This window comes from Diceros bicornis, chromosome X (assembly GCF_020826845.1).
Source record: "Diceros bicornis minor isolate mBicDic1 chromosome X, mDicBic1.mat.cur, whole genome shotgun sequence".
In the NCBI taxonomy this organism is placed as follows: domain Eukaryota; kingdom Metazoa; phylum Chordata; class Mammalia; order Perissodactyla; family Rhinocerotidae; genus Diceros; species Diceros bicornis.
Window position 1 is genome coordinate 41,712,392 of NC_080781.1, and position 23,883 is coordinate 41,736,274.

A 23,883-nucleotide genomic window follows, 5' to 3' on the forward strand; every position below is an offset into this window, starting at 1 on the left:
GTGGCTGTAAAGGGCAACATAAGGATTCTGTGGAACTGTGTCTTGACCATATCAATGTCAATATCCTGGTTGTGACATTGTACTGTACCATAGTTTTGCAAGATGTTATCACTGGGGGAAACGGAATAAAGGATACAAAGGATCTCTCTGATTATTTTTACAATTGCATATCAATTATCTCAAAGGAAAGTTTAATTTTTTTTAAAAAAAAAGGTTATATACCTTATGATTCCATTTATATGATACTCTTTTTCTTTTTGTGAGGAAGATCAGTCCTGAGCAAACATCCATGCCAATCTTCCTCTTTTTGCTGAGGAAGACTGGCCCTGGGCTAACATCTGTGCCCATCTTCCTCTACTTTATATGGGACGCCACCACAGCATGGCCTGACAAGCGGTGCATCAGTGCGTGCCTGGGATCCGAACCTGGGCCCCCAGCAGCGGAGCGCACGCACTTAACCACTACACCATGGGGCCGGCCCCTGTATGACACTCTTGAAAAGATAAAACTATAGTAACACAGAACAGATCTGTGGTTGCCTGTGGTTACAGGTGGAGGAGGATATGACTATATAAAATCTGCATGAGGCAGTTTTTAGGGGTAATGAAACTATTCTCTATACTATAGATTAGTTACACTGAACTGGACAACAACAAAATCAATTTTACTGTATGCTAATTTAAAAAACAAAAATGTTTAAAGTGAAAGAAAAAAGATAGCAAGATGTGGGTGTCTGCATGACTTCGTCTCTTGGCCAAAGGAGAATCAAAAGTCCAACTGAGAAAATTACTTCAGCAAAATCATTTGAAAGACAAGAAAATTCCCTAAGATATTTCAGTCTCAAATTACATTTTGACATTAAGTCTCCAGCTCACTGAGGAATGCTATAGGAAATACCTGAAGGAAACCAGGGACTGCATTCATCAGCAGGCTAGGGTGGAAGACAATTCCACCATCCACACGAAGACCCAGCAAAGAAATGCCTTGTAAGGCAATTGTAGGAAACCTTTACTTCCCTGAGGACTTAGTGTGCTCTCACCTGATAAGTAAGGTGAGCCAGGTTACTGGTTACATTTCCCTCTGGCTGCCAGAGGCTCAAAGAGAGATTTGCAGCTCAACATTAGTCTCTAAGTCTTCCACACGTCTACATTCTAACTTGGCCTTATTTTCCCTGATCCTAATGCTTATTTACAAATAATTTCCTATTTTATCTCAGCGATTCCTACATAGCTCATCACATCCATGGTAAAATAGAGGAAGAAACAGATAAACAACATACTTACCTGGGGTTCGGCCATTTCCTGCTCTTCTGGGGAAAAGGCAGAGATGTGTGAAGGCTGAGCTGGAAAAGTGGAGAAGAGCAGAGCATATGAAAGACCCCATCGGGCTTCCAGTGCCCAGAATAATCTGCCTAGAAATCCCCTCACACCAGCTGGGCATGAGGCCGCTCTGTGGAAGCGTGGCAACCATGTGGTTTTAACAACCACCTGTGTATTCTTGTTTCTTTTCCTCATGTAAACATCTAATACAAAAGGTTTATGTATATATCCCTGTATACTGACCCAGAAATTGTATTTCTGTGTATTTTCCTCAATGAAATAATGTATCATAATTTCTCTGTACCTTCATCTCAGCGTTGATTTTAACAATACCAAACTTAAACAATCCTATATGACCCATAACATGGGATTAATAAGAAAATACAAGGAATGAAATGCTATGTAGCTATCAAAAATAACGTATGGAACTGTACACTTATTATCTGTATACTTTTCTGTACATATATCTAAATTAAAATTTTTAAAAATGTTATAGAATGAATTTTTAATCTGAATTACAGTAAACTTCTAAGTGAAAAAAATAGGTTATAAAACTGCAGGAACCCATTTTAAAACTATATGTTAAATGTTTAAAAATGCATATGCCTTATACACACTAAAAAATGTCTAAGAATGGACATTTAAATGTATGGGCATAAAATTAGTTCCTTTTGATTCTTTTCCTCTACTTTCTAACTAATCTACAATTAAAATGTTTTACTTGTTAAACGCCCAAAAAACTGAACTTTAAAACTATTATCCCCCTGACGCTTTAAGCAGGATCCTCCCAGATCGCGCAGCACCAGGCCCCGCCCTGCCCCCCGAAGCCCCCAGCTCTGCGCGAGGCCCCCGGGCAGGTAAGTCCTCTCAGGTGCCTCTTCCTTCTCCTCACCTCACTGGGGCCGTCTTGCCCAGGAGCCGGAAGGAAGCCTTCGGATGCAGATTCAGCTGGATCATTCACACCAGGCCCCTACCTAGCGGCTGGGGCAAGGGGAGAGGGGCAGAGAGAGAGGCGGGGCGTGCCTAAGGAGGGATGCGTATGAACCCTTAGCGCAGGTCACTGTGCTGGAAAATGTGTAAAAGTCAAAGTTGAATAAGCCCCATTCAGCCCTGACTAGCCCCATAACTTCGTCCACCATTGAGCTCACAGACCCGCATTCACTGACCTCTCGGTCCCCCATCATTCACCCCAAAAACTCCCACATCAATGACCCCCACAAATCCCCCTTCATTCGTCCCATAGAACTCCCCATCACTCAGCCATCACCCCTAGCTCTCGCCCCCTCAACCTCTCTCTCGACAACAGATTTTCTGCTCGCTGCAGAGGAGACCGTTACAAGACTGGCCTGGAGAAGCACTTCCGCTTCGGGACCGACTCGGGCTCGGCAGCCTACAGGGCTGCAGCGGCCGGGTGTGCGCATGCTCAGTGGCTGCTTTGAGCCCGCGTCTGTCAATAGTCAACATGGGGGCCCCCTCCCTCCGGCCCGACGCGAATGCGATGGGACCCCGGCGCAGGCGCAGAGAGAAGACGGCCGTGCCAGTGACGTCACTGCTCTGAGGAGGTGGCCGTGCCCGCCGCGTCTCTTCCCCTCGAGGGTGGCAGTGTCTGGCAGGTGTGTACTTTGTTCTGCGGAGGCCGTCATTCCTAAGACTTCAAAAACCAATTTCCTTATGGCGAGGAGGGGAAGTGTCCAATCAAGGAAAATTCTAGCAGGCGTGAATTTGGTGTCTTGAACTTGGAGGGCAGCATCGGGCTTGCAGATGTAATTGAACGGGAAGACGCGATGCGTGGCAGAATTGCATCGTGTGCACGAAGTGGGGAAAGATCACTGGCTCTATCCAGTGGCGAGGGCTGGGTGTTTACAGTCTAGCGTTGGAAGGACGGTATGCAGACAAATGAGAAGCTGAAGAATACATAAACGGCGACATAGGACACACACACACACACACTCCGGGGTGAAGGGGATGTGTTAAGTAGTGGCTGACAGGTTGCTTTCTCTGGATAGGCAGGGATGATCTCTTTTCGTCGGAGGTGACAGTTACGCTGACTAAAAGGAGCCAGCCACACAAACAAATGAAGCAAAGAGCTTTCTGGTGGAGGGCACGGCTGTTGCAAAGGCCCTAAAGTAGGAGCTAGTTTGGCGTGTTGGAGGAACAGAAACACTGGCAGTGTGTTGGCAGTGTAGGAGGTGTGGATAAGGGAGAGGTGGGTGGGGGCCAGATGCTGTAGGGCCTCCTCTGCCAGGGCCAGAGCTCATGTTTCACTGTGGACATTATGGATACAATGAGAAGCCCTAAAGGGATCAGATTTTAAAAAGACCAGTCTGAAGCCATCAAGCATTATATATTAACGTTACAAATACATGTATATTTGACTCTTGTTTATTGCCTGTCTTGCACCACTAGAACATGAGCTTCTCAGGAATTTGCTTAAGCACCTCCTGTATGCCAGGTAGGCTTCTAGACATTGGGACTATAGCAGGGAAGAAAACAGAACCAAAAAAAACGAACAGACGAACGTGATGGAGACAGCCTGGGTTCAAACCTTTACCTACCACTTGTGTAACCTAGGGCAATACTCTTAACTTCCCTGTACTGTTCCTCACCTATAAAACAGGGATAATGACAGTGCCTACCTCATTAAGGGTTGTAGTGACTAATGAATTGATCGTTGTAAAGGGTTTAGAACAATGCCTGGTGCATAGCAAGTGCTATATAAGTGATTGTTATCATTATTTAAATAAAATTAGACGTGTGTATGTATAAAACTTCTTTTTAATAGGAAGGAAAAAAAGTTAAAATATGACCTGCAGGCTGCTTTGTGAAGAACAGACTGCAGAGGGACAGGGCAAAAACAGGAAGACCAGTGACGAGGCTCCTGCCAACAAGCCCAGCAAGTGATATGGGAGCTCAGACCTAGCTCAGTATCTCCTGTGTGCCGGGCACTGTGTGAAGCACATGACATGACCTGCCTCAGATAGTCCCCACTCTCTGTGAACAGTCCCATGGCCCCCCACTTGTCATATGAGGAAACTGAGTCCCAGAGAGATTAAGTAACTTGCCCAAGGTCACACAAGTTCCCAAGGTAGGATCCTTAACTTCCACCCAGTAATACTCTGCTTATTCATTATCTGACAGAACTTCCAGAAAGTATCTGAGAGTCCTCATTCCAGAACTATTAAAACTAGCCAAGGAATATTTTTACCAGAAATATAGATGGAGCTTCCTAGCAGACAAAGCAAAGAAAGCAAGCAGGGGAGTAATACAGATAACTTGCTCCCTGAAGGATCAGTACCTCCTGGGTACAAAACTTGTCAGCTCTCTGAATGCATTAAGAGGTGGAAAATAGGAGGGGTTAGACTTTTAGAACCCATCCCAGTCTGGCCTCATCCAGCCTGCAAACATCACACACGTACACACATGCACACACGCGCACCCCTATGTGGGGGGAAAATCCTTTAGGGTTGGTGGATGTTGGGGTACAGTGACTGCCAGCTCCAGAAACGTTCCTGAGCCAGTGATACAGCCCCTCAGAAACTGTCCCAGGGTTCACAGTGCACATCCACAAGCTATGTGAGGCCAGCTTTTCTGCTGCAGAGCTAAGACCCTGACTCTATGTCCTGGACATCCTCTACCATCAGTCCCTACAGGTGCGACCTCTTCATACAGTGGCCTAAGCAGCAGGTAGCTAGATGAAGGGGTGTGGAAAGCTGACAGGTAGCTGGTCCCACCAGAGTCTGCACGACATGAAACTCCCACCCAAAGGCCCCCCCTCACTTGGTGAGTCATCTTAAGATACATTTCACACAACTATGTTCTTAAGATACATTTTATCACAACTATGAAAGTGTTGCCAATTGTGAGTAGTCAGTTTGGACCATGAGGTAGCAGGTGAGTTTGGCAGAGCAACAGCACAGAAGGAGCCAGTTGTCTGGTGACCTTGGAGCTGCCATGCTAGCCCTGAACTACCTGCCTCCAAGAGAGGAGTCCCCTTCCATCCTCTTGAAGTCACTGGTATTTGTGATACTGTTGGTATGTACAGCCAAACCAAATCCTGAATGATACATCAGACGGTTCTGTCTTCGCTGATGTGAGTGTCAGTAAACAGGAGGCACATGAGACTGGAGGGGGGAGGGGACAATGGTGAATAAATGACAAATTGGGAATGAATGGGGCAAGGAGAGACAAAGGGTGGTAGAATGGAGGCGAATGAGCCGTACAGTGGAGTGAATGTGGGTAATGTGGGGCAGAGTGAGGGAATAACTATGCATCAGATTTTTAATTAATTCAAGATTATGGATGAGACTAAGTTATGGGAAAAGGAGACATAGTCTAAGTGACAAAAAGTGAAAGTGGGAGCAGACTGTGTGTGAATGGGGCAATGAAAGGTGGTGAATGTGAATGGAGTTGATAAAGCATTAGAACTGATATGAGTATTAAGGATTAGAGTGTGAATGAATGATTGTTTATGAGACACGGTATGAGTAAAGAAAGGTGAATTTAGGGGGAAGGTAGGAGTGAATGGAGGTAATGTGGGGCACCGAGGGAAGAATGGGGTGCACAAGGGGTAGAATAAGAGGGGATGGAGATGAATACATATGTGGTAGAATGTGAATATGTGAGTCAGGTCGACTTTATCTGAGTGTGGATACTAGGAGGGAGAAGGAGAGTGACGAGGTGAATGAGGGGCAGACTGCGATTAGATAGGGTAATGCAGGGCAGTGTTCCAGGGATGTACAGGGATCCCAGTGTGAATTAGCCCAGGTGAATGAGCTAAAGCATGTGTATGAATGGAGGTAATATTGGGCAGAGTGAGAGGGAATGGTAGTAAAGAGCAGAAGAAGGTGAGTAACTCGGTATTGTGAGGCAGAGGGAGAAGGGATGAAAGTCACAGGGCCCAAGGTGAGTAAAGTGGGTAAAATGGGGCCCAATGTGAGCAAAAAGTGAATTCAAGGTAGAGTGTGACTGAACGGGGGTAATGTGGGGTAGAGTGGCCCCATGAATCAGGAGCAGAACAAGAGTGATAAGTGGAAATAGGGGTTACATTGGGAGTGAATTTAAATGAATGGGTTAATGAGAGGCAGAGTGAGAGTAAATGGAGGCTTGAAAAGCAAATTGAGAAAGGCTGGAGGTGACCAAGCGTAGAGTGAGTATATGTGGGTAACTTGAGCTAGTGTTTGGGAGTAATATGGGGCAGAGTTCCAGGAGGTGGGGGTAATATGGGGGCAGCACTTGAGAGAACAGAGGTGAAGAAGGGGCAGAAAGATAATGAATGAGAGAGAGAATGAGGCCCAGAGTCAATGAATAAAGCTGAAGGATGGGCCATGTGAGAGTGAACGGGAGTCATTTGAGGCAGTGACAGAAAGTGGAGGTGCAAGTAGGAAAGAAGAGTCTGAATGAGGGCCGGCCCCGTGGCGTAGTGGTTAAGTGCGTGCACTCCGCTGCTGGCGGCCCGGGTTCGAATCCCGGGCACGCACTGATGCACCGCTTGTCAAGCCATGCTGTGGCCGCATCCCATATAAAGTAGAGGAAGATCAGCATGGATGTTAGCTCAGGGCCAATCTTCCTCAGCAAAAAAAAAAAAAAAAGAACTAATTTTTACAAACAACCCAATCAAAAAATGGGCAGAGGAAATGAACAGACACTTCTCCAAAGAAGATATACAGATGGCCAATAGGCGCATGAAAAGATGCTCAACATCACTAATCATCAGGGAAATGCAAATCAAAACCACACTAAGATATCATCTTATACCCGTTAGAATGGCTATAATCACCAAGACAAAAAGCAACAAATGCTGCAGAGGCTGTGAAGAAATGGGAACCCTAATCCACTGCTGGTGGGAATGCAAACTGGTGCAGCCTCTATGGAAAACAGTATGGAGATTCCTCGAAAAATTAAAAATAGAAATACTTATGATCCAGCTATCCCACTACTGGGTATCTACCCAATGAACCTGAAATCAACAATCCAAAGAGGCTTATGTACCCCTATGTGCATTGCAGCATTATTCACTATAGCCAAGACATGGAAGCAACCCAAGTGTCCCTCAACTGATGATTGGGTAAAGAAGATGTGGTATATATATACTACTCAGCCATAAAAAAAGACAAAATCGTCCCATTTGCAACAACATGGATGGACCTGGAGGGTATTATGTTAAGTGAAATAAACCAGAAAGAGAAAGACACACAGTGCATGATTTCACTCATATGTGGAAGATAAACCAACACACAGAAAGACAGAACTGTTTGGTGGTTACCAGGGGCTAGGGGAGTGGGGGGTGGGCACAAGGGGTAGAGGGATGCACTTACATGGTGACTGATAAACAATAATGTACAACAAAAATAATTTTTAAAAAAAAGAGTCTGAATGAGAGTGAATGGAGGTGGAGAAGGAACATGACGTGAGAGAATGTGTGTAATGATAAGTAGAGGGCTAGGGAATTGCGGTAATGTGGGGCCCAGTGTGAATGAATGGAAGTAGATGAGAGGCAGTGTAAGTGAATGGGGGAGTAAAAGGTAGAATGAGAATGGAGGTGAAAAAGCAGTAGAGTGTGAATATATATGTAATATATAATGTGTAATATGTTAATGTGGGGCACAGTATGACTGAAGGGGGTAACGTGGGGCAGATTCCAATAAATTAGGGTGGAACAGGGCACAATAAGTGAAGAGAGGTGAAGGAGGTGCTGAGAAAGAGTAAATAGAGGTAATGAGGGGCAGAGGGCACGAGCATGGTGGTCATGTTTTGCTGTGCATGAGGAATCCGAGGTGGGAATAGGCACAGCGTAGTGAACAGAGCTGACTACTCAGCAGAGTGGGGGGAATGGAGGTGATGAGGGGCAGAGTGAGTGGAAATGGAGGTAACCAAGTGGTAGAACATGATTAACAGGAGTAGAGTGGGACAGCGTTGAGGAATGTCAGCTGAGTTGTGAGGTTTAGTCTCTGAGTCCTGTCTGTCCTTTGTGTGTCCCCAGCCCCTCTCTCCCTGCATCTCTTTATGACATCTCCAGGTTTCTCCCTGTTTTTGTCTCCTTCCATCTCTGTGTATACGGCAGTATCTTTCTTTTTCCTTGTGTGTGTGTCTTTAACAGAGCTGACACTGGGGAAGATGGTGAGGTGCCCAGCCCTCTGGCTTTTGTGTTCCAGAATTTATCACTTAGATCTTTGCTCATAGAGCCCAGAGTTCCAGAATGCCCCTAGTTCTGAACATTGCAGGGTGAGGAATCCTTGCAATCCTGAAGCAAGGAGTCAGCTAGGAGGGCTTGTGGGTGTCATAATGCAGGCCTGGGGCATGGTGGTGGTGACCCTGGCCATGCTGATGTTTGCCACTGTGGATGCCAAGATCTATGAACGCTGCGACCTGGCAATGAAGCTGGAGAAGGCGGGCCTCAACGGCTTCAGGGGCTACAGCACTGGAGACTGTGAGACTCCACTTGCCCCAAGTCCCACCCCAACCCTGAGCTGCCCACCACACTCAGACCCAGGCCTCCCTTGTAATTTTATCACCTCCCCGGGCCAGGGCATGATCCTCTTGGTCACCCCCTGACTGGCTGTGATGAGTGGTTTAATTAACTCGAATGTCATCACCATCATTGCCTTCACAACTATCACCCTCATCTCTACCATCACTATTACTACCCTCATCACTACCATCACCATGAATACCATCACCACCACCATCACTGATATCTCACCAGAATCACCAACATCAACACCACCACCAAACCAAGATCATCACCCCCACAACTGAGATAACAACCATCCCTGTCCCCACCCCCCTCATTTTACCCTCCCCTATTCCCAGGACCCATGCCTACCTGCTACCTCCCCTCTTTCTGCGCCAGGGCTGTGCATGGCACACTATGAGAGTGGCTTTGACACCTCCTTCGTGGACCACAATCCTGACGGCAGCAGTGAATACGGTATTTTCCAGCTGAACTCTGCCTGGTGGTGTGACAATGGTGTTACACCCACTCAGAACCTCTGTCACATGGAGTGTCTTGGTAAGGCAGCACTGGGGACACTCTGAAGCCCCTCCTGGTCCTGCATGAAGCAACATGCAGAGGGCAAGGTTGTCTAAGCCATAGTCTCCAGTAACAAGCAGAAAAATGACAGGGAAAAAGCAGTTTCCTGGGCAGTTAGAGACACTATCCTGTATCCTTACCCGGACTACACTGACATGGTGTCTAGGTCACGAGGACTCAGAGCTCCCAAACCTCACCCAGAATGGAGGCTACAGTTTTCTGGGACTCAGGAAACAGGAAAGTTAGCTCCACATGGAATGAAGGGGGAGACTGTCCTGATTTGGGATTGAGGTTGTTCAATCCCTGAGGGAAGAAGCAGATATATGGCTGTAGGAACAGAAACAAGGTACCTTCATGCAGAAAGGAGAGAACTTTCCAGACAAGAGTGTGGTGTTGTTGAAGACAAAATTGAATAGCAGCAGAAATTGTTTAGAGTTGGCCAAAATGGTGTTCGAGCTTGTCTAAGACAGGCCAAAATGGAGACAGAGGTTATTTGGGGCCAGCCCAAATGGAAGTTGAGGTTGTCTAAATCCTGCCACAGTGACAAAAGAGGTCACCCAGGATTGGCCAGCTTGAAGGTTAAGGTTGTCCAGGATTGGCCACCATAGAGGTTAAGGTTGTATAGGACAGGGTAACATGAATATTAAGGTTTTTCAAGACTAGCTAAAATGAAGGTTAAGGTTGTTCACTTTGAGCCAACATGGAAGTTGAGATAGTCTAGGATTAGCTAAAATGGAAGTTGAGGTCCTAGACCAGTCAACATGGAGGTTGAAATTATTTATAACCCGTCAAAATGGCAATTGAGGTTGTCCAGGACTGGTCAACATGGTGGTTGAGATCATTAACTAGTGAGAATGGCAGTTAAGGTCATCTTGGTCCAGTCACCATGGCAACTGAGATCATATAGGACCAGGCACCATGCTGGCTGAGGTTGAACAGGACTAGCCAACATGGAGATTGAGGTCATTTGTAACCAGTCAAAATGGGAGTTGAGGTTATTCAGGACCTGACCACACAGTGTTTGAAGTCACCAGGACTGACCAACCTTGCAGTTGAGTAGCTTCCCAACCAGTCAAAATGGTGGTTGAGGTGATATCGGACCAGTCACCACTGCAGTTGAGATCATTCATAACCACACAAAATGACAGTTGAAGTCATCTAGAACTGGCCCATGTGCAGTTTGAGGTTGTCCAGGACCAGCCTGGTGGTGGTTGAGGTTATTCATAACCAGCCAACATGACAGTCAAGGTCATCCAGGATCGGTCAACATGAGTTAAGGTTGTACAGAACCAGCCAACATGGCAGTTGAGGCAATTCATAACCAGCTGACAAATGAATCAAGGTCATCCAGAATCAGCCAATGTAGTGGTTAAGGTTATTCAGGCTCCAAGGAACCCAGAACCCCTGGATCCTCCATACACTGTCTTCCTGTCCCCAGTGCACCAGATCACTATGTCCCTCTCTTCCCCCTAGACTTGCTCAACCGCCATATTCTGGATGACATCTTGTGTGCCAAGCAGGTGGTATCCTCACAGAACGGTATGAATGCCTGGTAAGTTCATAGGGATGGCTTGGACCCTGGGCAGCTGGGATAGTGGCACTGCCACCTCATCAGTCTGTCCACTTCATCCTCCCTCCCTCCCTTCATTTTCCAGGGAATCTTGGACCCGCCACTGTTCTGGCCATGATTTATCTGAATGGCTCAAGGGGTGTAATATGTATGCAAAACCTGATGCAAAGAAAATTAATTCCCAGAGATAGAGGTTTTATTTTCCTTCCTTTTCTTTCTTCTGCGGATTTAATAAAGGATGGTATCTATAACAATACAAAAGACCTCTGATGCCTGACTCTGTTTTTCCAATGCCTGGAAGTACCCCCATTCAATCACTTCCTCCATATATTCAAAGCTCTAATCAGAGGACACCAGATCACTCGGGGCGGTGGGGGGGTGGGGCGGGTGTTAGAGGATAGTGTAGTGATTAAGAGCATAGGTTCTCCTGGGTTCATATACCTTCTCTACCACTTACTAGCTGTGTTGCCTTGGGCAAGGCACTTAATTTCTCTGTGCCTCAGTTTCCTCATCTATAAAATGAAGATGATAATGATAGTAACTATCTCATGGGGGTGTTGGGAGAATTAAATGAGTTAATGTTTGTAAAGCACATAAAGTGGTTGGTACACAAGGCAGTTATAGGTCTGGATATAGAAGGGTAGGGGTGGGGGAGTGTGAAATTTGGCTTCCCTTAAAAAGTATCACTCTCAGTTGAGGTCACTACAGGGTCTTCAATTAAGGCAGATACAGTCTCTTCAGGGGAGAATGGAATTGGTTTCAGCTTACACAGGAAACTCAGTGGGAATTAGGAGTTTAAAGTATTCACATTCTCCCACATCCTCCCACATACTACCATTCTAACTGTCAGCCCCCCACTCCCTCTTTCATGATCAGTATCCTAAGTTTCAAATGACAGACTCGGAATTTAGGCCGGGAATTCAATGGATGCACAAGATAATAATTTCCTTGTACAGAATGCCTGGCTTTCAGTCTATGTCTTGAGCAGAGAACGTAGGAATTTGAATTTGCCATTCTTTCTCTTTGTGCCAGCCAGCCCCACTGGAAGCAGCCACCCCCTTGAGGAAGCAGTCCCTTCCGTCCTTTGTACTTTTTGGTTAGGAGTGGATACTCAACTACCCAAAGCCTTGTTTTCAGTGTTTACTTCATCCAGGATAAGCACAGTTGCCCATTAAAGCAGCTATCTGCCACTGCATGCCAAGGAATGCCTGAGCCCCCTTCCTTAATGCCAACTGGATTTCCCCTGCCTTCAGCCCCAACCAGCCTAGATAACCAAATCTCACATTTCCCCGAGGCTCCATAAAGGGTGCCATCACTCTAGGTACCAATTTCTGAATGTGATAATTATTCATCAAAAGAAGCAGAAATAAACTCTGGTGAATTTAAGTAAAAAGTGGATCTCCTAAAAGCCTATCAGGTAGGTCATAGTATTTCTGGGAGGACTGCATGACCAAGCTCAGAAAGGGGGAAGGTCTACACATAGAAACACAGCCAAAATCTTGACCGTAGAACAGGCTGGGGCAGAAATACTGGCATTATCAACTGTTGCTGTTTCTGGAAACTGGATTTGATGCCCTAGTGTTGTTTTCTTTACACTGTTCTCTTAATGCATCCTTTCTAATAATTTATAACATTTATAGTGTGTTTCTAATCATTGTTCCTTTAGTGGTTATCTTTAAATCTGTAACTTTATATCATTTAGTAAGCTCTTTTTTCTTGTATTCCCCATTATGAGAGATGTCAAAACAGCTATTCCTAATAATAGATCTTATTAATTTTTTTCTATGAGAGTTTTTTTAAATCTGGACTGTTTCCCTTATATCATTTCCATGGGACTATGTTTATTGCAATTAATTAAATTGGGTTTCTCTTGATACCTGTGCCCGAATTTACAGTGCAGTTTGGCTTTCCGCAGAAGGCTCTCATATATTCAAGGCTACAAAAGACTGCAGTCTTGAACAACCTCTCTGATGTAAAATAGTCATTCAATATACACCCATGATAACAAGTACAGAGGCCAAGTTTGTTTGCATCAGGACCTTGGCTCTTGCTATTCCTTCTGCCTGGAATGTTCTTACCCCCATTATGGCTGACATCTCATTTTCAGGTCTAAGCTCAAATGCCATGTCCTCAGAAAGGCCCTCCCTGACCACCTTAGCTAAAGTATGATCCCCCACTTCACCTTTTTCTTTTTCTTTGACTTTTCTATGAAGCACTTTCCATTTTCCATTGTTACTTCTTTCGCAAAGTTTCTCTTCTCTCTGAGCTCTTTACTGCATGATAAGCTTTAACTTCTGGAAAGGTTTTCCTCATATTCAGGACAGTCATAGGGTTTCTCTCCTATGTGGGCTCTCTGATGTACAGTGAGTTTTGACTTCTCTCTGAAGGCTCTACTACACTTATCACATTTATAGGGTTTCTCTCCTGTATGAGTTCTTTGATGTATAATGAGATATGATTTCTGGGAGAAAGCCTTCTCACATACATTACACTCATAGGGTTTCTCCCCTGTGTGAACTCTCTGATGAATAATGAGATATGATTTCTGGAAGAAAGCTTTATCACATTCATTGCATTCATAGGATTTCTCAAATTTTTCTCCTGTATGAGCTCTCTGATGTAACATGAGATACAACTTCTGGGAGAAGACTTTTCCACACACAGTACATCCATCAGTTTTTTTCTCCTGTATGAATTCTTTGATGAGCACTGAGACTCGGCTTAAGGGTGAAGGCTCTTCCACAGTCTGAACACACATATGGCTTCTCTCCTGTGTGAGTTCTTTGATGGATACGCAGTGTTGATTTCTCTCTGAAGGATTTGCCACATTCATGACATTCAAAGGGTTTGTCTCCTGTGTGCATTCTCTGATGTACACTGAGGTATGCCTTCTCGTTGAAGGCTTTTCTGCATTCTGTACATTCATAGGGTTTCTCTCCTGCATGAGTGATCTGATGAGCAATAAGGAGTGAATTCTTGCTGAGAGTTTTTCTACACTCCAGAAATTCATAGGTTTTCTCTCCAGCTTGAGTTATATTATGCTGAACATAGCATGGGTTATGATTACAACTTTTCCTGTCTGCATTATATATGGAGTTTCATTCCATTATTTTTCTCATGCCTGCCATGAATTAATAATTTCCCACATCTATTACCTTCATAACATTTCTGAGCTGCAAAGCCTCTATTATGACTGAGTAAGCCTAAATTATCTTTAAAACTTTTCCCATATGAGTCACATATATAGGGTGTGTGTAATGAAGAGACCACCCATGTGCTCTGAGGAAGTGGGTTTACAAATCCATTACATTCATGACCTCTCTCCTTAGTCACAATTTTCTCATTAATGGATATAACTTGCCTAAGATGTCTGTTTTGGTTTTCCTGGTGCCTCTCCAGCTGGTCACCTTGCCAGACTTCTAGAAAGAATAATAATAAACCATACCCTATGAATATATCTTTTGTCAGAAGCAGACCTCTGATGGGTTTGACTTTTATTTTCTTTTAAGTCTAGATACCAGTCAGAAAGAAATTTGAAGTACATGTCTCTCCTATACTCGGAGCTTGAGGGGAAAAAACTCCAAATTTCTCTAATAGAAATTGGAACAAGAAAGTAACAATAAATATAGTGACTTTGATTGTTTAAGAAAAATACGTTAAAACTGAGGAGAGAAGGTGAAAATAGGTTTAGGGATCCATGAGAAGGAAAAAAGATTTTGAAAAGGTAGCAGATCCAGGATTTGGAGGGAGGGGACTCAAATAGAATGGAAAGAGCCTTTCAGGAAGGCTGAAAACAACTGAGGTGACCAAGAAAAGAAGCAGAAGGACAAGGCCAGATTGTAGTCTAGTTCCTTACCATCTCATTTCAAGAATACCATGAGGCAGTAACTCATAAAACTAACAATTTGGAGTTAGCAAAAAAAAAGTTCATATCCTTCAGGAAGATATTTCTGAGCTTTCAAAGATGTCCAGCCCTCACTGACCCACAGGGGTCCTATTCTCATCATCCCCCATCTGTTCATTTCTTATTTACCTGTACAACTTGAACTTGAGATTTCTCTCTCTATGATCCAAAGCCCTGTCTTCTCCAAAGAGGCAATCACATCTGGTTTGCAGACACCCTGTAATGGAAATGATACAAGACTTAGGTACATCTCTGTGGACTTCAGGGCCTCAAAGTAATTGGGAAGGTACATTTTAATAAGTAGAAATTTCACATATGAATGAAAATACAAACACCTTGTTTAGTCTAAGAAGGATTAAGAATCTTTAGTCCCTGGAACTTGAGGTCAAAGTATTGAAACACTTCAGAGATGGAAAGTTATTCTATTTGGCACATTGTAAATTACTCAGGGAAGCCATCCTCACCCACAGAGACCAAATGGCTGTAGTTCTCTAGCATCACATCTCTGTACAGGGTCCTCTGAGTAGGGTCCAGATGATTCCACTCCTCCTGGGTGAAGTCCACAGTCACATCCTTGAATGACACTGATCCCTGTAATTGCATACTTCTGTGCAATCAGTTTGATAGAAATTAAAGTAATAATATTTTTTAAGATAAAGGGAATATTCTTCAGAGAGAAGCTACTGTTTAATAATTTCAAAAAAGCCTTCTCTGTGATATGTGCAATACCTATATCTAGCGAAGGACTTTTATACTATAGAAACTATAAAGAACTCCTACAAATCAATAAGATAAATATAGATAATCCAAGAGAAAAATTACGAAAAGATCTGAACAGACACTTCATAAAAGATGATATCCAAATAGCGAATAAATATATGAAAAGGTGCTCAACATCGTTAGTCATCAGGGAAATACAAATTGAAACCACAATGAGATACCACTATATAGCAACAGAATGGCTAAAATTAAGACCAAAAACTCAAATGTTGGTGAGGATGTGGAGCGACTAGAACTCTCCTATATTGTTGGTGAGAATAAAATGGTACAGCCACTTTGGAAAACATTTTAGTTGAATCCACTAATGCTGAGCATACCCCTAACCTAGGACCCAGCAATCCCACTCCTAGGTATATATCCAATGGAAATGCACACATATGTTCACCAAGACATGTACAAGAATATTAATAGAAGTATTATTTGTAATAGCCAAAATAGAAACATCCATCAGCAGAATGGTAAACAATTGTGATATGTTTATACAATGGAATAGTACACGTAATGGAAAGAGAACAAACTACTGATACATAAAATAACAAGGATGAATCTCAAAAACATTATGATGAGTGAAAGAAGCCAGACCCCAAAGAATAATAATGTATGATTCCATTTATATTACATTCAAGAACAGGCAAAAATGATCTCTGATGATAGAAATCAGAAAGTGGTTACCCATGAGTCGGGGGATAGTGATGGGAAGTGGCATGAAGGAGGCTTCTGGGGGCTTATCATTTCCTGTTTCTTGATTCAGGTACTGGTTACAGAGGTGTTTCCAATTTGTAGAAATTCACGAAACTGTACACATTATACACTTTTCTCTATATGCCATGCTTCAATAAAAGTTCTACTCCAAAGGATTTTTATCTAAGTTATATTTCCAAGAAAGGTTTAAAAAATAGGAAGACAAAGATTTAAGAACCCGCAGAAGAGCAATGTATGTAAAAGAACAACTCACAAAAGAAAGGAAAAAAATATGAAAAGATACTCAACCTCATTGATAAATAAACACAAACAAAAGAAAGGAGATATTTTCAACTGTCAAATGGCAAGGATTAAAAACATGACAAAAGGATTAGAAAGAGTACTTTCATTCATTATTAGTGGGAGTGTAAACTTGCACTAACTTTTCAAAAGGCAATTTGGCGATGTCTATGAAAGTTCAAAATGTGCCCATCTTTTGAACCAGAAATTCTAGAAATGCTCACCACAGTCTACAACAATAGATGACACAAGTTCTGTGACAGAAATTACACTGAAGTCCTTGAATATGGGGCTGATTACCAAATCGTGGTACATGCATACATGAGAAAATTATACAGCTGTTAAAAATATCTCTATGTCCTGATAGTGAAATATCTTCTATCAACAAATATTCATTGAGTAGAGACTATCCCAGCTATGCCAGTGACCAGCTGTGCAAGCCCATGCCACTTGCTTATCCACTCTGGGACTCTGTTTCCTCATCTGTAAGATGTGGATAATAATGGTTCCCACTTCTTAGGGTGGTTGTGAGGAGAAAGGTGGTCATGTGTATAAAGTGCTTAGTAGAGTGCCAGGTGCAGTGTGAGCTCATTATGTGTTAGCGCCTGTTACTGCCACTAATATTATTCTCATCATCATCTGTATTTTCATTACTACTACTACCATTATCAATATTATTATGTAAAGGGAAAAGAGAGAGTTGCAAAACAGTTTGTATATTATGAGCAAATTTTAGCAAAAGGAAGACTTATGTTAACTATATGTTTATATGTGTATGTAAATATAAAGAACAAGGGAGAGAAAGGGGTGTATCGATGGAAATTAATCAAATCCACCATAGAATTGGTTATCTGGAATGAGTGGTAATATGAGATTATGAGATATTTTCTCTTTTTAGGTTGTATATTCTTAAAAGAGTTTGAATTTTTGGTGCCACTTCTATATCACTTTTGTAGTGAGCAAAAAAAAAAAAGAGAAAACAACACAGACATTTAAAAAAAAAAAAAGGGCAGAAGGGAAAGAACTGAATAAAATCAGAGACATCATTAATTCTGAGCCTGAAAAAGAAAAGGGCAGGGGCCGGCCCCGTGGCGCAAGGGGTTAAGTGCTTGCACTCCGCTGCGGTGGCCCGGGGTTCGCCAGTTCGGATCCCAGGCACACACCAACGCACCACTTGTTAAGCCATGCTGTGGCGGCATCCCATATAAAGTAGAGGAAGACGGGCATGGATGTTAGCTCGGGGCCAGTCTTCCTCAGCAAAAAAAAAAAAAAAAAAGAGGAGGATTGGCATTGGATGTTAGCTCAGGGCTGGTCCTCCTCACAAAAAAAAAAAAAGAAAAGAAAAGGGCAGACCTATGGATTGCTCAGGCTGTGCTGAAATCCTAGATGAGAAAAAAATGTATTGGAAAATAATTTGAAGGGCACGAGGTTTACTGATTCTTCCTGACATCAAGGTTTTATCCCTGTATTGAGCCAGAACATAAGAAAGCCGCTTGTGGTTTCCCAGAGTCACATCCCTTTAGTTCTGCCCCAGCAGCACACCTTTGGCTGACATGAAGGCATATTTTAAGTCACACGCAGAGCAATCCTATCCCTGCATTTATCACAAGATTGCTGACGAGGACGTGGTTGACCCATCAGAGAAACGTCTTGAAACCTCAACATCAGGAAATCTTTGCTTCTGAGGAAATAGCTTACTTTCTCTGTGATATAAGAAAATTTTTATATACTGGCGTATATGGGGAAGCCATTCTGGTTTAAACGTGAAATTCTATTTGAACCAAAAAGCCTGACTGGCAGCTTGTCAAACATACATTGTACATCAGCTTTAATCATTATCCTAACTAAAGAATGTACTCTTCGAAGACAAGAATTGATGCCTCCCTTCCTATGAGGCCAGCATTCTTTAAAGGGTCATGTTGGCCTGCTGTGTATATGCTAATGTGTAACAAAATATCTCCTGGAACCTCTGAAAGAGTGTACCCCTGTCATGCTTGGTGTATACCTCTTTGTTTGGATATGGTATATAACTGTGCTGAAAATCACTCTTCTCCAGAACACTTTCTTCCTTGCGAAGCCTGCGGCTCCTGGGTTATAGTCCTCAGTTTGGCTCGAATAAAACTCTCTCTCCCCTTTTCTTTTACAATAGAATGATTATTGATTATTTGTGTTGACATCTATATGGGTGAGATAAATAAAACAAGTGAGTGTTTCCTTCCCTTTATGTCGTGGCTTCCAGGAAGCTCAGAAAAATTACTATAGCTCAACTTAATTACATAGGATCCTATGATCTACCTATATACATTTCAGCCTTGCTTTGGTCTTGCTCTACTTCCCTAATCCTAACTTTTTATGTGTTTATACATATACATTTTATGGTATAAATAACAATATATTAATAATATATAATAATAATATCAACCCCATATATAAGGCTTATTATGTGTGTGCCAGGCATTGTTCTAAACACAGAATATTAACTTAATTGATCTTCACAACAACTATAAAGGTGTAGGTATTATTATTATTATCATCATCATCACCATCATCCCCATTTTACAGATGGGGAAACTAAGGCATAGAGAGGTTAGAGACTTGCCTAAGCTCACAACGCTGTTAAGGGCACTTAAGCTCCAGAGTCTGTGCTCTTAACCACTACACACTGCTTTCTTGCTCCTAAGTGTCCCAACATAGGTTGGATGCAAGGGAGCAAATAAGAACTTACCTGGAACTTAGTCATGTCTGACTTGTGGAGAGAGGGCAGTGGCCTGAAAAGGCAGAGCTGTTGAGAGGGGGGAGAAGAAAAGAGAAGAGTTGGGGACGGCATGGAAAATTCAGATCGAAAGTTCACCAAATCAGACTAGAAATCCATAAATTCCAGCTGGTAAAATGGCCATGCTGAAGCCAAGAAAAATGGGAAAGAACATCTGTTTTCCTCGCAGATCCCCATCATTCAGCAACACTGCCCTATTGTGGACCTCACAGACCTCCTAATACTCACCCTCACCCAGCACTGACTCCAAAGAACCCCCCATCACACACCCCACAGACACCCCTGTCACCCCAAATACCCCCATCATTCACCCCACGGACCCCATCACTCACCCCACAGATCCCCCATCACTGACTCCAGAGACCTCCCATCACACACCCCACACACACCCCTCACTTACCCTACAGACTCCATCACTCATCCCACAGCCTCCCGTCACTCACCCCACAACCCTGGTCACTGACTCCACAGACCCCATCACTCAGCTTACAGGCTCCCCGTCACGTAGAGGCTCTCAGTAATCATCTCAGAGGCCCCCTCCAAGTACTCACTCAGTAAATTCGCGTCTTTACAAAGCCCACACTCGCCGGTGTCACTCCGCCCGCAGATCACCAGCCCTGTCTCACTGCCGCTCTGAGTGAACTCTCTGCCCTTCTTTATCCCCTGCTTTGACGTTAAATCTTGAATTCTTATTCTGGCGAGGTCGGCCTGGTGTTTCCAAAATCAGTCACAACTTCCTCCGACAACGACATTCTTGGTCCTTCACACCATCGGTACAGTCAGTCACTATTTCTGCTCATGCGCAGTTGCCCTTTCTGAAGCCAAAGGTGCTAGTAGCCAGTAGCATCGGTGCTAGTAGTGTTATTCCGTAACCTCAGTGACCGTAATTGGCTGGCCAGAAAAATGTCTGCGCCTCTAAAGTGGATTGTCAAGGGAGCAGACATCTTTACAGAGGTTTCCGTTCCGTACAGCGGAGAAAGGTGCCTCTTAAAGTTTAGAAGAGATGGGATTTCAGGAGGAATTTGAAAACTCGCAATAAGAGTGGGGCCCTTTGTGCAAAGGCTAGTGATGGGCGAGTTATGCGCGTGTTTGATGGCTTTGATAGAAACTGGTATGTACCAATTTAGTGCTGAGGACCACAGCACCCCGCCCCGGGGGGAAGATACCACTGCGGAGATGCGGAAAGGAGGACGAGAATAGTAAAGTTCTCCTTAGGAACTACTAACGGGAAGAAGAGAGACAAAGCCGGGAATGATACATTCCTCTACAGATCAGTACCACTGGGGATACGGGCAGAAAGTGTGGGGGTGGTAGTCCTCTCAAGGAGATAAGATTAGGGAGATGCGGAAAAGCCGGGGGTAGTAGAGTCCTTTTGATAGCTACTATTGGGCTAGCCGTGGTGAAGGCCCGGGTTGGTACAGTCCTCTGTGGGAGACACCACTGGTGCAGATGGGGGGAAGGCCGGGGGGCGGTACGATTCTGTCCTCAGAGAACGAGAGGTGTGAAGAAAGTGACAGCGGTAAATATAAGTGCAGGGAAAGTCGGAGACAGAAGCCCAGGGGAGATTTGGAAGAGGTGGATTCCTAGTCAGAGACTAGGTGAGAATCCAGACCTGAAGGTGACCCCCCCAGGGCCCCATTCCGTCCTCCTCCCAGGAACCTGCCCCAGAAAGACGTGGGATAGCAGAGATGCCAAGGTCAGAGTCCTGTGGGGCGGGGCTCCAGGCCAGATTGAGGTCTGGAGGAAGGTAGAGGGGACAGAAAGTGCTCAGGTTCTGGACCTTAAACACTGTACCCTGTTAATCACACTGTACCACTTAGTCATGTGAAGGGCAAAATGCACCGCACAATTAAGGAGATGAGTTTTTCAGGCTATTGCAATAAGGAAAACTTTTGTTAATGAGGAACATCTCAAAGGCAAGAGGACCTGGGGTTTATAGAGGCAGGTAAAAATGGAGTCATCAGGAAGGATGGAGACAGGTCTTATCTCAGAATATGAAAAAGCATTGGGGACTGCTATGGACTGAATTGTGTCCCCTTCAAATTCATTATGTTGAAGCCAAATAATCCCCAACGTGATTTATTTAGAGATGGAGACTTTGGGAGGTAATTAGGGTTAGATGAGTTCATAAGGGTGAGGCCCAGGTCAGATGGGATTAGCGCCCTTATAAGAAGAGACACTGGAGAGCTTGCTTGCTCTCTGAGCACAAAGAAGAGGTCATGTGAGGACACAATGAGAAGGCAGCTCTCTGCAAGCCAGGAAGAGAGCTCTCCCTGAGAACCAAATCAGCTGGCACCTTGCTCTTGGACTTCCCAGCCTCCAGAAACGTGAGAAATAAATTTCTGTTGTTTAAGCCACCCAGCGTATGGTTTTTTGTTTTGCAGCCCAAGCTGATTAATATAGGAACCTTTGCAGTTATCCCTTTCCTGGAACACAAAAGAGTTGGGGGATTTTTTCACCATCACTGCTTTCCAGATGCACAGGACTCCCTCAGACATAGAGTCTGACACTGCCAGTCACCTCCATTCCAGCTTGCTCTGCCCCTCATGGCTCCCATTCCTTCCTACTCTACCAATCATTCAAATCTATTCCCTCCCACTGTGCCCCAGATTTCCCCCCATTCAATCACACTGTTTACTCACCATTCACTCTGCTTCATGGCCACCATTCACACATACTGTACCCCATTTAAGACATTTTTTCAAACAAAAAGTCTCACATATTTATTACTGAATCAGCCTGCTAGTGCAGAAGCATAGAAACAAAAAGAAAGATAATTTTCCCAAAAAAGCATGTCCAACTGTCCAGATTATAGTGATGGTTTTGAAACCAGCAAACAGCCATTGATGATAAAGTATCTAGGAACTAAAGTTTTCTTTCCTTTTGCAATTCCTGATTGTAGCTTTTAGTTGTTCCCCTGCCCATTGTTAACTGTGCTGTTTAGGCAATATGCTATCTGACTCCCACTAGGTTCCTATAGATAACATCTCCTTGAAGCCTGGGTCACCATGGTAAGGGATGTTTGAGCTGTTTTTCAGAAATTAGAGCCCCTTGTCCACTTCAGGCCTGTTGAGACCACCAACCCGTCAACTGGGCCTGCGCAAATGTCCAATAAGTGACCTTTTGACATCAAGAGGCTAAAAACTCCACCGTCGCATCATGCCAACGCCGCCATTTTGTGAACGTGTCCTATGAAGAGGCATGAAGTCTGACTACGCTTGCGCAGATCATCAGTTACTTCACCTCTCCTCACCTCCAATCATCTATCTCCACATTTCAGACCACCTTGCCCCCTACCCCATAAATATCCCTGAGTCCCTATTTTCAGGGAGGCAGATTTGAGACTTGTTCTCCCATTTTCCCCACTTGGCTGCCTTGTGATCAAACCCTCTCTCTGCTGCAATCTCGTCGTCTCGGTGATTGGCTTTCTGGGCAGTGGGCAAAAACGAACCTGGTGTGGTAACATTTTCAGGTTGATATGGTAAGATGCTAGTGACCTTGATACAGCATAAATGTGTGTGCCATCTCATGTGTGATTTTTTTATAGACCCAGCATGGTTCTTCTCCAGTGTCTCCTCTTGGAGTTGTACCTGAGTTTATTAGGAGTTTCCATCTGAATCCAATGGGGAATGGGACGATTCGGCTTTTGTTTCTGGCCAGGAATCACTTAATCCTGAAAGTCTTGTGAGAAGACATGGAGAGGAACAGAATCAACTGCACACACAACTATGGCAGAGAGAGGGAGAGAGAGTTAACACCTTTTTTATTGTGGTAAAATACACATAACATGAAATTTACTATTTTAACCATTTTAAAGTATACAATTCAGTGTCATTTAGTATATTCACAATGCTGTGCAACCATTACCACTATCTAGTTCCAGACCATCTACGTTACCCCAAAAGGAAACCCTGTACCCATTGAGCAGTGATTCTCCATTCCCCCCTGCCCCCAGCCCCTGGCTACCACTAATCTGCTTTCTGTCTCTATGGATTTGCCTATTCTGGATATTTTATATAAATAGAATTATACACTACGTGGTCTTTTGTGTCTTTTCCTTCACTTAGCGTAATGTCTTCAAGATTCATCCATGTGATAGCATGTATCAGTATTCATCCCTTTTTATGGCCAAATAATACTCTGTTGTGGGGATATACCACATTTGGCTTATCCATTCATCAGTTGATAGACATTTGGGTTGTTTCCACCTTTTGGCTATTGTGAATAGTGCTGCTATGAATATTTGTGTACAAATTTTTGTTTGAACACCTGTTTTCAATTTTATTGGGTACACCATGATCAAGTGGGATTTATTCCAGGTATGCAGGGATGGTTTAACATTCGCAAATCAATCAACGTAATACACCACATTAATAAAATGAAGAACAAAAATCACATGATCATCTCAATAGATGCAGAGAAAGCATTTGACAAGATACAGCATCCATTTATGATAAAAACTCTGAATAAAATGGGTATAGAAGGAAAGTACCTCAACATAATAAAGACCATATATGAGAAACCCAC

General features: G+C 43.7%; 3 protein-coding genes and 1 pseudogene across 7 annotated transcripts in view; 1 reads left to right on the forward strand and 3 right to left on the reverse strand.

Annotated features, from left to right (window-relative positions):
- Positions 1 to 2,701, reverse strand: part of ZNF182 (zinc finger protein 182) — a 26,368-nt gene extending 23,667 nt beyond the window's left edge. For 3 of the 5 annotated variants that reach the window (XM_058535769.1, XM_058535770.1, XM_058535768.1), the window contains exons 1-2: positions 2,212 to 2,700; positions 1,284 to 1,342 (exon numbers count right to left, since the gene is read on the reverse strand). In XM_058535769.1, coding sequence (XP_058391752.1) covers positions 1,284 to 1,298 — 15 coding nt within the window. In that variant the 5' untranslated portion in view covers positions 1,299 to 1,342; positions 2,212 to 2,700. Of the gene's footprint in view, positions 1 to 1,283; positions 1,343 to 2,211 lie in introns of all 5 variants that reach the window. The other 2 variants (XM_058535771.1, XM_058535776.1) reach the window with 2 other exon arrangements.
- Positions 2,249 to 20,141, reverse strand: LOC131400935 (zinc finger protein 567-like). The gene is made up of 5 exons (XM_058535778.1): positions 19,908 to 20,141; positions 19,309 to 19,365; positions 15,287 to 15,413; positions 14,952 to 15,039; positions 2,249 to 2,300 (listed from the first exon to the last, which is right to left on the reverse strand). Exons 2-5 carry the CDS (start codon positions 19,321 to 19,323, stop codon positions 2,294 to 2,296), a joined length of 237 nt encoding a protein of 78 aa, XP_058391761.1. The 5' UTR covers positions 19,324 to 19,365; positions 19,908 to 20,141; the 3' UTR covers positions 2,249 to 2,293.
- Positions 8,601 to 11,166, forward strand: LOC131400937 (sperm acrosome-associated protein 5-like). Its single transcript, XM_058535779.1, has 4 exons — positions 8,601 to 8,745; positions 9,169 to 9,327; positions 10,822 to 10,900; positions 11,004 to 11,166. The coding sequence occupies exons 1-4, from the start codon at positions 8,601 to 8,603 to the stop codon at positions 11,107 to 11,109; spliced, it is 489 nt and encodes a 162-aa protein (XP_058391762.1). The 3' UTR covers positions 11,110 to 11,166.
- Positions 20,142 to 22,897: 2,756 nt separating the features above from the next.
- LOC131400936 (large ribosomal subunit protein eL39-like) lies at positions 22,898 to 23,052 on the reverse strand (annotated as a pseudogene).
- Between the last annotated feature and the right edge of the window lie 831 nt (positions 23,053 to 23,883).